Genomic DNA, 12,684 nt, shown 5'->3' on the forward strand with positions numbered 1-12,684 from the left:
TGTCTCAGCGTTAGGCCTGCGTGGGCCCAATGTCAGTCCTTCTAGTTGATGCGCTGCCTCCACTAGTGGCTCTCTGCCTCTCTGTCCAGTATTCTCGAACTATTCTTGCCCCTCTGCTGTAGAATGATCACTCAGTTCAAATTTCTCAGCTTCCTAGCCCTAGAAATCGAACTCTAGATCAATGCGTTCTCTCCGTGTGTGTTTCTAAATGAATCCCAAGCCTCCTTATACTTTTCTTGTTGAGACTTCAACGACTGAGATTAAGTCTCTAATCATTGGCTAAGATTAAAACTTGACTTGATTCGCTTTCTAGAACATTCTCACCCATATTTTGATTAATACCCATTAATACTTTAATTTTCCTAAGTTTAGACTTAGGAACCCCATTAAAAATATCAATTATTTTAATAAAATACAATCCGGGTGGAATTTCACAAAACGGTTTCTGGGTTCTTTAAGACTCATTTGCCTTAGCCTCTCCACCAATTTTCATGGCTAGAGCACATCCGATGCTACCAAAACTTAACACCCTCTTAGCGAGGAAAGTGCTCTAGCAACAATGTCCAACTGCATGCTGCTCTGTCTCTGAAGCATCCCTTTCCGCACTGTTTCTACCACCAACATTGTGCTGCTGCTGCTACTATATTGCTGCCCATGACACTGCCACTGCCACTGTTGCATCTATACTACAACTCCCTCCGCATCTGCTGCTAACATTGCCACTACCATTGCTGCATATGTACTACAACTCCCTCTGCATCTGCTGCTAACACTGCCACTGCTAGCTTTGCATTGCGTCATTTTCCAATTGCTACTGCTCAGCAACGAAAAAGCATCCAAAATTTCTGAACTAACTGTGTTCAGCATAATACCATGTGAATGTTGGAATTTGACTGCTACTAGTCTCTGACCCTCTGAATCTTCTGCGCTATTGCTGACTTCTGCATTGTGCCACTTGCATTGCTGCCAACCTTGCTCTGCGCTGATCAGTCTTTGGTCTCAGGCTACTGCATCTGTCTCTCCAAACAATCCACTGCATCATCTGACACTGAGTCCATCTTGCTACCGCTGAATCTCAGGCTCACGTAGCAAGGAATTGATCCAAGAGGTGGACTCCTCAAGGATCCTGCCCACATGTAGTCCTCCCAACTACAGTTCTATATCACCCCATTTCCCTCATGGAGATGCGTGGGCACTCATGGCAAACTCATCTTCGTCAATTTTTGTTGGGGAAGCCTTAGGATCATGTTTCTCATCCTTATCCTTTTGCTTCAAAGGACACTGAGATGCAAAGCGGTCCATCTCGCCACATCTGAAACATTTCACCTTCGAAATGTCTTTCCTCTGCTTATGCTTCTGCTGTCCCTTTGATGCTAGAGCTGCGTTCTCCTCCTCCTCCTTAGTCTTCGTGCCCTCACTGTTTTAAGAATCGGCCGACTCAGAACCGATTCGTCTGAGTTGGTCTGAGTCAAGCCCTCACCGGGTCGACTCGGCCATCAAACCGGTTCGGCCGGCCGGGTTATTATCGAGCTGGCCTAGACAACTCGGTTGGCTCGGTAATAACCCAACTAGCTCGGCCGAGTCCGAGCCTACTCGGCCGGCTCGGTGACAGTGGCTCGAAAACTAAAAAAAAACGATTTTTTTACTTGCTTTTTGTTGAAGAGATTTGTGTTAAAAGCTGGTGGACATATGAATTCCACATTAGCTTACTGTTTTCATAGGTTGTTTACTTGTTCACACGGATTCTTGTGGCATGAATCGTTTAGTGCTTGAAAATAGAAAGTGATGAGTCGTTGGCAATTTGATAGGATCTAATGTTGTGAACTTTTTGCCAAAGAACATGAAATCTCCTGTAAGAATGGAGCAAGACATCTGTTGCCTTCATTGTATAAAATTCCTCAAGGAACAATGTGAATTTCTAAGTAAACAATGATACTATCTGAGAACCATGTAATAAAGAGGGCACATGAAATTGAAATGCTGATCAGACATGTGATCCTAGTTAGAATGTTTATAGGTGCAATTCTCTCTTGGAAGATGGTAGTTTATCTTTATACATATTACAAAGTTGATGGGAACAAACTTGAAGTTGCCCCAAGGGATCCTAAAACTAGAGAATAGCCACAAAATATTCTATGGGGTGTAGATGGGTCTGTCATGATTGCATGTAGATGTGGATGTAGAAGTTTTGGCGTTAGGGATCCTATATCTTGATCCGTGTCACATACAAATTGCTTTTGTAGTTCTTCTCATGAATACATCTATTAATATCCATCTTGGTGAGATGGTCTAAGATGATTGATGAGGGTACAAGATTAAAAATGAGTTACAAACTATGAAGCATGTAGATATGCTACCAATGGTTGATCCAGATGATCTTGGCTCCTCTAGCAATAGCCACTAGCCAGTAGTACTAGTCACAACTTACTTTTGTTGTAGAGGCCATTTCTAGCCTCCTTGGTTATGTGTTTTTGTTTTGATCTCTATATCATCATCATGTATGTATTGGACAATGCACTGGGTGCCATTTTGATATAATGGATATATTCATGAGCCTACTTTGATCATATGTTGTCTTCTATCTATATTCTAATGCTGTGTGAATGAAAATCTTTAAAATTATGTTTTTTATAAATAAAAAAATATTTCATGTATTTTGTACAACGACCGAGTCACTGAAATCGAGCCGGCTGAGTCGATACCGAGTCAGAGTCGGAGTTTTGAAACATTGATGCCACTCCCACTACTGCCATTGAGGTTGACCTTAACCAGATCCTTGCTTAATTCTTCTGTTGAAGGGCTGCCCACATCTCCTCCCATGAAGGTAGCTTTCCCTACCCAATATACTTTGGATGAAGACTTGCCATTCATCCGAGACTCCATTCAGGGTTGTCCTTACCATTGCGGTAGACTGAGGAGTAGACCCCACTGCAGTAAGCTGGTCTCTGGTGTCCTGAAGATGTTGAATATAGGAGTTAACCCTTTCTCCCTTTTTCATTAACGTCCACTGCAACTTTTGTTCTAAGTACATCTTCCGCTATTCGGAAGAACCTTCATACAGTGAAGACAAAGCTTCCCACATCTCTCGGACTATATCTTTGTCCTGCTAGTGTGAGACCACATGATCTCGAACTCCATCGAGTATGAAACTCTTCACCTTTCCTTGCTCGGCCTTGTACTTCTTCTTTTGATCATTGTCGACGGGAACAACCACAACACTCTTGACGTAAGCTTTGAGATTGTACTCCTCCAAAACAACTAAGATTTTGGTCTTCCATATGACATAGTTGGAAGCTCCTTCCAACCTATCTTGATCTCTGAGCCCATGTGATGCCATCTCACCCAACTGTTGAATAGAATCCTCTAGTCACTACTCAACATTGGTTTGCTACTCAGCAAGTGAGAAATTCGAACTTTTGGCGAGAAAAGTTCTTTGAGGAGAAAATTCCCCTTCTATGTGTCTTCGCTCTTTTCTGACGGATTTCTACCCCGGCAGAAACTGTGCCCTTCAAGCACTATGCTGAGGCTCTGCATCACTCCCTCTGCCTCTGCAAGCTCACGAACCGGAAATCGTACCTCTCTGTCGACTCTCTCAGAGAGAGATTTCCTCATAATCTCTGCTTTCCTAGCAAAGATTGCGCAATCCCTTCAAGGGAATTTGAATTGCTTCCAAATCAGCGATTGGCCTCTTTGCTTAGAACTGGATCTGCACTTCCTGTTTCAAAATCAACGCTCTGATACCATGTGAAAATTCCTACACTCAAGGAACCCCTATGACAGCAAAACTGAATTTACTTCTCCTACTTGTTTTTAATATAGTATCAAGTTATTTTCTGAATAATACTGAAGTAAAATACTTCTGCAACCTACACCAATTTAATTTGATTACATGAAACAAGAAACTGAGCAAAGAACAAGATACATAGGACACCGTTATTTTTGGACAAAATAGTCCCCAGAAAAACCCAATGCAGGAAAACCGGTGTAGCAACTCTGAGGGTTTTATATTATTAAGTAGTAGTTCTGAATACAATGCTGGTTGCCCTCTCGACAATCCAGTGACAGAGAAAAATATATAATGGCGGAAAACTGAGTGAGATTACCTCACTTCACTCAGCGGCTTCCGGCTGATCCGACAGCAAAACTGGCTAACCCCGGCTATCTCTGCGCTCTGCATCAGCTCTGCGTTGTCTCTTCTGCCTCCTGGAGCTTCTACGTCAATCTCTCATGGCTGTTCTGGTAGCTCCCCAACAGTTTCCAGCTTTTTGCGTGGAGGGCAGTCTCACTTTTGCGCTGGCCTCTCTAGCTCTGTGTCAGGCCTGCGTGGGCCTAGATTGGCCCAATGTCAGTCCTTCTAGTTGCTGCGCTGCCTCCACTAGTGGCTCTCCACCTCTCTGTCTAGTATTCCCGAACTATCCTGCCCCTCTGCTGCAGAATGATCACTTAGTTCGAATTTCTTAGCTTCCTAGCCTTAGAAATCGAACTCCAAATCAATTCGTTCTCTCCGTGTGTGTTTCTAAATGAACCCCAAGCCTCCTTCTTATACTTTTCTCGTTGAGATTTCAACGACTGAGATTAAGTCTCTAATCAACGATTAAGATTAAAACTTGACTTGATTCGCTTTCTAGAACATCCTCACCCATATTTTGATTAATATCCATTAATACTTTAATTTTCCTAAGTTTAGACTTAGGAACCCCATTAAAGATATTAATTATTTTAATAAATACAATCCGGGTGGAATTTCACCAAACGGTTTCGGGGTTCTTTAGAACTCACGTGCCTTAGCCTCTCCACCAATTTTCATGGCTAGAGCACAACCGATGCTACCAAAAACTAACAATAAGCGGTCCCATTCGTCCTACTTACAAGTGCCAATGTGTCTCCAGCCAAAAACAATTTTCATGACCATTTGACAGGCGGAAGTGGAAAAATGTGGGAAACAGATTTCGAATTCTATAAAATAACATTGTCTAATGATTAGAAGGGATGTAGCGCAGCTTGGTAGCGTGTTTGTTTTGGGTACAAAATGTCGTAGGTTCAAATCCTGTCATCCCTACCCTTCCCTTCTTTGGGCCTGACTTAATTAATTACACTTGAGGTAGCATTCTGGGAGGAATATTTGATGGAATACCTTAGTCTAATAGCTCGTTGGAACCGGAACGATGAGATCTACAGGATGTGATGCTTAGAAATGACTTCCAATGGTTGGAGAGAGTATGGTAGGCGGTTGACCATTTTCCCAAGTTAAAAGTGACTTTAATCAGTCACTTAAATAAATTAAAAGAGGGGAAAATTATTAATTGAAGAAAAATGACCAAGAGTGACTTAGTGAAATAAAATAAAATTAAAAGTCACTTAGATGGAGTCAAAAAGGAGTTTCTAGAACAGTATTAAAATAATCAAAATAAGATGCTTCTAGAGACTTGGAAATCTGTCTATGGAGTCTTTAAAAGGAGGAGGAGGAGATCGTTTGGGACATCTTGGAGTTGAGTTTTCTTTCTTGTGGAGAGGTTTGGAGAACTGAAAGTTCCTAGCTTCAGTAGTAGCCCTAGGACAGAAACCCTCGGGTGATCCAGTGAGAGTGGGCAAGCACCCAACTTTTCCCTTGGTGAATTCATCCAGAATTCACAGGTTGCAGCTATTGTTTTCAGTTCAGATTTTGGTGGCCGATTCAGTGTTGTATCAGATATCTTTGAGGCCATCACCTCAGCCATTTCCAGTTTTTGTACCAGCATTTTCTATATTAATAAAATAAGGCTGAGTTCTACTGCATGTGCATTCTGTCAATTTTCAGTTGCAGTTCATATTTTCCTGTTTGCCGATTAATATTATGGTTTCAATTTGTGAAATGTGTTTTTGAAATCAACGACATAAATTCTGAATGAAGCAAAAAAATTATTTGGGATATTACAATAAGTCATCACCAATATTCAGATTTGAAACAAGTCAAGTAGCCCAGATTTACATATCATAACAAGAATTGATACCTAGTTTGGAACTCTCCTTTGTAGATGAATTTGAGAATCGTGTCAACAATATTTCAGACAAGTCACTTAGTCCAATCAAACCTTACTGATTAAAACATCAAACCATTCGGACTTAGTTTATCTTAGGGACACCCACTTTGAGTTGTAGAGTAACCAACCTAAAGAGTGAGGAAGTGCTACTGTGCTGACAATGGGTAGCCCTCCATAGTTACACAGACTAACACCTTGTGCTCAGGACTTTCACAGATCAGGGGGCTGGATTTTGTTGTAACATTTAACATCATTGCATCTTCTTAAGACAAGCTGGTACTAGGTGGTTCAATAGACAAAAGTTTAAACTTATTATGTGGCTGAAAAGGCATCATAGCAAACCCTAACAAATTGCCATCATAAAACCTAACTCAGTACAATGATGTCAACCACATTCAGATGATAAAGCGTAGTATTGCCACATACTTGGACTGCATGATATTTAAATGTCAAATCTCATTACAAACATGCATCCAAGGCATCAAACAAGCCATGTTTTAATGACATGGCTTGATTTTGGAATGCATCATACAGAATAGCTTGTTAAGATCCCTGGAGTCCTCATTTAAGTATTATGCCAAATTAATTAAACAAAGAACTATTTTTAACATCTTCAAGTCGAATGTTGTGAGACTAATTTTGTATACAACACATGGTTCTCTAATATTGGTCCAGTTGTTCTTAGTGGTGTGTTAGGTTTTCCAGTCATGCCTCGGTATGATTAGGCCTTGTGAAGATTCAATCTAATAGTACATGCTACTGTGAACTGTATTTGGCCAAAAGAGTGATCTTTTTTGTGTCTCTTGGATTTTTTTCAATTGTCATCTCAATATTTCTCCTGAATCCTTATCAGTAGATGTTGGGCACCTTATGATTAAGTGCAAGGATATCTCACTCTTAATGGCCTTTGAGATCTCCAAGATCTCTATCTCTCATTCATAATGAGATACTAGCTAGCTATGGCATTTCTTCATGAGAATTTCTCTAAGAGGTCTTCTAATGTTCCAAGTCTTGCATAGAATAATTATGATATTGGAAGACAATATAAAAATTACATGGTAACCACTAAAATTATTATATACTCCCATCTCTATGGGAGTAATCTGTTAGAGGTTACTTTTCTAGTACATCACACATTATACAACAACTTAAAGAGAAAGTATTTGAAAATGATTGTCTTCTTCAGGCAAAGTGATGGTTCAATAGGCAAAAATTTTAACTTAATATCTAGCTGGAAGGGCATCATAATAAATCTTAACACAATAGATGATTTTAGCCATATTCAGGGTTAAAGCCTAGTATTGCCACATACCAAGAATGCATAATATTTAAATGTCAAGTCCTATTACGAAAATGCATCCAAGGAGGAAATGAGCCATGGTTTACCGAGATGGTTTGATTTTACAATGCATCATATAGAATAGCTAATAAAGATCCCTTGGACTGCTCATTTAAGAATTATGCTAAGTGATCTAAACATAGAACTATTTTTAAGATCTTCAAGTTGAATACATATTATATCTAGATTGCAAGACAAAATGAAGACATTATATTCAAATATTGTGAGACTAATCTAGTATACAAGACATGGTTCTGTGACATTGTGTCCGTTAGTGGTTAGTGGTGTGTGTTGTTTAAACAATTTTACTTCAATGTAATATTTGTATGAAATAAATGTGCCAATAACTCCATGTCAGGTTTTCCAATCATGCTTGGCCTTATCAAGATTCACTCTAATGATACAGGCTGCTGTGAACTGTATTTTGCCAAAAGAGTGGAAAGGTGTGAGATATGGGGGGTCTGAGGGTGTCGTCATGTTATTTGACTTAGATTGCCGATTTGATATATTGCGTCTTTCCCATTGTCTATGTTGTCGAATTCATGGGGCTTGTGGTAAGTTTGCATTTCGATTCATTTGATTTCATCATTATCTTTGTTGTTGATTATTTTAAATGGACCTTGATTAGATAGTTACCTCATATTAGACTAGACATTAAGTACATGCATAAGTGCATGAAATTTAAAGTAATATTAGCATTCTCTGTAACAATATGTTATTTACTATTTAGATCGAGCATTAAGGATTGGATGTATGGATCTCTAATTTGTCTCATAGCCAATTTCATTTTCTCTTTTCCCTATTTTCTTCTGTTGAAATATGTCCTGATAGGATAGTACATGTTAAATTATAATTGCATGAATTGTGTTGGATTGCTAATTTTCGCCAATATGAACATTGATGATGATGATTACCATCCCCTCAGACCAATTTTGCTTTATCAAACCTTAAGAAGAACAAACATAGAATTAATTAATTTGCTTTAATGTGTTGTTTCTGTGATCAAAAAAATTGGAAATAAGTTTTTCAAGTTCTGTTTTGTTCTTATGGACTAAAAATTATGAAAATCTGCAGTGCCATAGATGTTTTAAAAATGGGTTCTAATGTCTATGTAGGTGAGGCATTCCATGAGAGTGCTTTACATACTCTACTCATCTGTCTCATAAACATTGTTACATTTTTTTACTCTTAGTGTGCAACATGGCCTTTATGGGATTTGAGTGTGGGCTTGAGTAATGACATCCTAAAGTATTGTGTTGGCTACAAAACTTGACTTGTATCTATTAATAAAACTTTACAAATCAAATAAAAGGTTCACATTGAATACAAAATATAACATGAAAGGCCCAATGATGAATAATATTTGTTATGAGCCCTTGCTCTTACTAGGTTTATTTTTGGGTTCAATTGTTACAAAAGTTTTATTTGTAAATATAACACTTATTATGACAAATAATGTACATCCACAACATTCTAGAAACATATGTACATAGTTTTTATTTTTTTTTTGAAAAATACATCTTATATTAACAAAAAAATTTACAAGTAGAGATGCAAAATGTGAAAGGGTATATACAATGAACATATAACCTCTTTTGAACAGCTACTAAAGTTGAAAGAAAATCAGAATAGGTAGTGGGGCCAAGAGATTGGACATCCTGAGCAAAAGCTAGATAATGAGCTATGCTCATTCTCAAAAACAAACTTCCACTGGACTTTCCAAAGGAGAAGTAAATTGAGATTTGCAAGCATTGCCATATCCCTACGAAGGTAGTACGGATAAGGAACCAACCATCTCTAGACATTGAAGCATGACAATACAAGTTATCTTGAAAGAGAGTTGAATACTTATCCTCAACTTGACTCTAGCAATGCTTGGCAAATGGACAATCCCCAAAAATATGCTTCACTATCTTCGAGTGGTGGAAAATCGAACATAACCCATCTAAAAGCCCACTGTTGGCTAGACAAGGCTTAGAAGGAATCACTTGATAGATCATCAACCGAGCAAAATCTTTTAGCTCATAAGAAAGCCAAACATACCACACATTTTGAAGTCACACACCCACCTATCATTGGTATCAATGGACACCCATTTCGCATTGAGAATAAGGATAAAGGATGTTAATGATGAAGCGCTGAATACAATTGCTTAGAGTTATACTTGAGAAGTGTGCAACCAAATCTCCAACCCCAATCTCTCCAAAATTTCCTTGACATCTCAATGTTCATTTTGAACACCTCACCCTCTAGGATAAGACTTCTCAACTCCATAATAAAAGGAAGGTCAGGGGTAGTCAACCCAAACCCTTAAGCAAGAGAATGTCACTCCAAGCCACGAGAAGAAGTATTCCACAAATCTCTCCAATAGAAAATGTCTTTCTTGTTCAACTTGTGGACATGAAAGCACAGTGGCTCCACAACACAAAACCTTTGAACCTGCCAGTCCCAAATGGACTTACTAGGGACATTCGACCTACCTTTATTGCCCTCCCATTGCTAATTTACCAAGCCTACAACATCTCTCCTAGTTGACCAAATACTTGAAACAAGTGGGGAGAAGAAATGATATCACACAACTTAAAATCCGCTATGTTTTAGCTAGAATGCTGAGCAATGACCACCTTGTCCTAAAATAGGATTTGGCAAGGAGTAGAATCCTCCAAACATCCCACCACCCACCTAGATGCAAGAATGTGCCTTGAGTCATAACATCAATTAGTCCAAGCATCTTCCTTTGTCCTTAGGCATAATACAAACATTGCAAGGCACAATGTGAGACTCCTTTGACAATCATACTTAGACGATATGTAAGACTGCAAGCTTTGCTCTAACTGTTGAAACTAAATTCGAATAAGGAATCAACGATAAGCATAATAAACATCAGAAGCTTGAAGAATGTGCCCAACAATTGATCTAGAATGGATCATTATATAATTTGTCATCTAGCTAGGTACTTTTTGGGTCAAAAAATTTGAGGAATTGGCTTGCAGGACCCATTTTAAGGGCAGGTCTCAATTTGATGATTTGGGATTTGGAACCTTCTAGAGCTAGTTTTTGGCATCAAATGATGTCGGAAGCTTTCCAATGATACAAAAATCATATCAATTGGAGTTTGTATGTAGAAGTTATGCCACTTGCAAGTTGACCTACCCTATTGTCCACCATGGTATCAAGTGGATGCTATGTCAATCCCCATTACTCAACATGTGGAGCTGTGTGTAGAATTTCAAGAAGACTCTAGAGGGTCCAAAACCCTAACACTGGTTGAGGGTTGAGGCATGCAAAAAGAACCTAACAGTAACCCTAGATGACTATCAGACTGTTGTCAAACAAAGTGTCTAGGCACCGTGACAATGCTTAGAGTAAGGGCTGTAACTTCCCTTTAGTTACCCCAAAGATAGATTTAACAAGATTTAATGAAATGCCAAACTCCCTACATTTGTCAAAAACTTGCCTAAGATGACTTATATGATCAATACAATTTTTACAAAAAATAGTAAGGTCATCTTGATATATTTCAATGAATTTTCCAATTAAACCTTAAAAGCATAGTCCATAGCCCTTTGGAAAGTAGCCCCAACATTAGTTAAACCGAAAGGCATTCTTATGTATTCAAATGTTCCCCATGGTGTGGTGAAAGTTGTTTTATGTCGATCCTCCTTTTTTACCCAGACTTGATTATATCCGGAAAAACCATCTAACAATGACATCATCCCGAATCCCATCACTCTTTGCAACATGGTCTCCATATTAGGCAAAGGGTAATTATCCTTTTTACAAGCTAAATTAAGGTTTCTGAAATCGACACACAATCTGATTGTACCGTTCTTTTTCCTAACGATCACCAAATTTGAGCACCATGTAGAATGCCTAGTTTGAGCAATAATGCTAGCAACAAGCATCTTTGTGAGCTCCTTTTGGACTAAGGGGGCCAATTTAGGATTTATTTGTCTAAGTTTCTGACGAAATGGCTTAGCATTTTCATCCTTTAAGGGAATAGTATGTTCCATAACATCTTCCCTATAGCCTTTTAATTCATCGTAAGAAAAAGCTAAAACATCCCTATACTCGTGAAGTAAATTTATTAATTTCTTTCTTTCATCTTCATTAGTACCTTTACCAATTTTAATAATTCTAGGATCTTTAGATGTACCAATGTTTACTTCAACAAACTCTCCAGGATCAATTTTATTTTCCTCTTTCTTTTTAACAACATCATGCCGATCAAAGTGTTGCTCAAGAGCAACAACATTCCGAGGAGTAGGATTTAAAATATCTTCATCGATATTAGGTCCATCCTCCTTATAATTTACTTGAAAACCCTGAAACTCATCCAAATTGTCTAAGAAGCAAATAATCTATCTTTCATCATCAAAGACCTGCCAATGCTCAAAATTATCTGGGACAGAGGGTCTAAAAACAATTTCCATCTTAGTTTTATCTTCAATTAAATTATTAGATAATTGCATGGTGGAAGTAGCAATAGCGAACTCATCGGCCAAACTATTTTGCTCCCTTGGGATAGCTTCAAGGTTAATGGCATCAAAATACTCCATGGTATCCCACACAACATTCCTATAATTTTTTAATCTCTGATTTTTACATGTGAATTTATTTTTAATTTGCATGATAACTAAATCTGAATCACCCTTGATACTTATCAATTTAACTTTTAAAGCTTTTGCCAATTCAATACCCAACAACAAGGCTTCATATTCAACCACATTGTTGGTCTCTTCAAATTCTAATCAATAGGCAAATTTGAAAATATGACCAAGGGGAGATTTTAAGACAATCCCTGCACCTTTACCATGCCTAGATGCTGCACCATCAAAGTATAAATACCAAACCTTATCTTTTAGATTACCCACTTTTTCTTCAACCTTGACCTCTAAGGGAATGATAGAATTAGATAGGATAGCATGATTCCCTAGGCTAGGTTATTCACTTACGATTTCATTGTGGGGACTTTTAGGATCTTCCACATGGAATCTCCTTTCAGGCTCTCTATTTAACTTAAGATATCTTTGACCATTAGAGGAAGGAATCATAGCATATGACCAGTTCATTTGTATGCTTCCTCCTAAATCAGAGGCCCATTTCCTAGACAACAACATACCCCAAGCATGAGGCACATCAACCACAACTATGTCCATGAAAATCATGATATCAGGGTAGACAAACAGATGGACTTGTAAGTCCTTAATCAACCTGTGAACTTCATTTTTCTTCGAATCCATGGCACATATGTTATAGTACGGTCTAGATATCCTTAAGTTAAGCTGCTCTATGACTCTCTTAGTCATCACACAAGCGGAAGCA

General features: G+C 38.4%; 1 protein-coding gene across 3 annotated transcripts in view; it reads left to right on the forward strand.

Annotated features, from left to right (window-relative positions):
* Positions 1-12,684, forward strand: part of XRCC2 (homolog of X-ray repair cross complementing 2 (XRCC2)) — a 448,851-nt gene that overhangs the window by 63,170 nt on the left and 372,997 nt on the right. For 2 of the 3 annotated variants that reach the window (XM_089446609.1, XM_089446608.1), the window contains one exon: positions 7,718-7,913. In XM_089446609.1, the coding sequence (XP_089302735.1) occupies positions 7,718-7,913 (196 nt within the window). The remainder of the gene's footprint in view (positions 1-7,717; positions 7,914-12,684) is intronic. The other variant, XM_089446610.1, reaches the window with a different exon arrangement.

The sequence above is a fragment of the Pinus tabuliformis genome, chromosome X (assembly GCF_031772625.1).
Source record: "Pinus tabuliformis cultivar Carrire ecotype Pingquan chromosome X, CPIR1, whole genome shotgun sequence".
NCBI lineage: Eukaryota > Viridiplantae > Streptophyta > Pinopsida > Pinales > Pinaceae > Pinus > Pinus tabuliformis.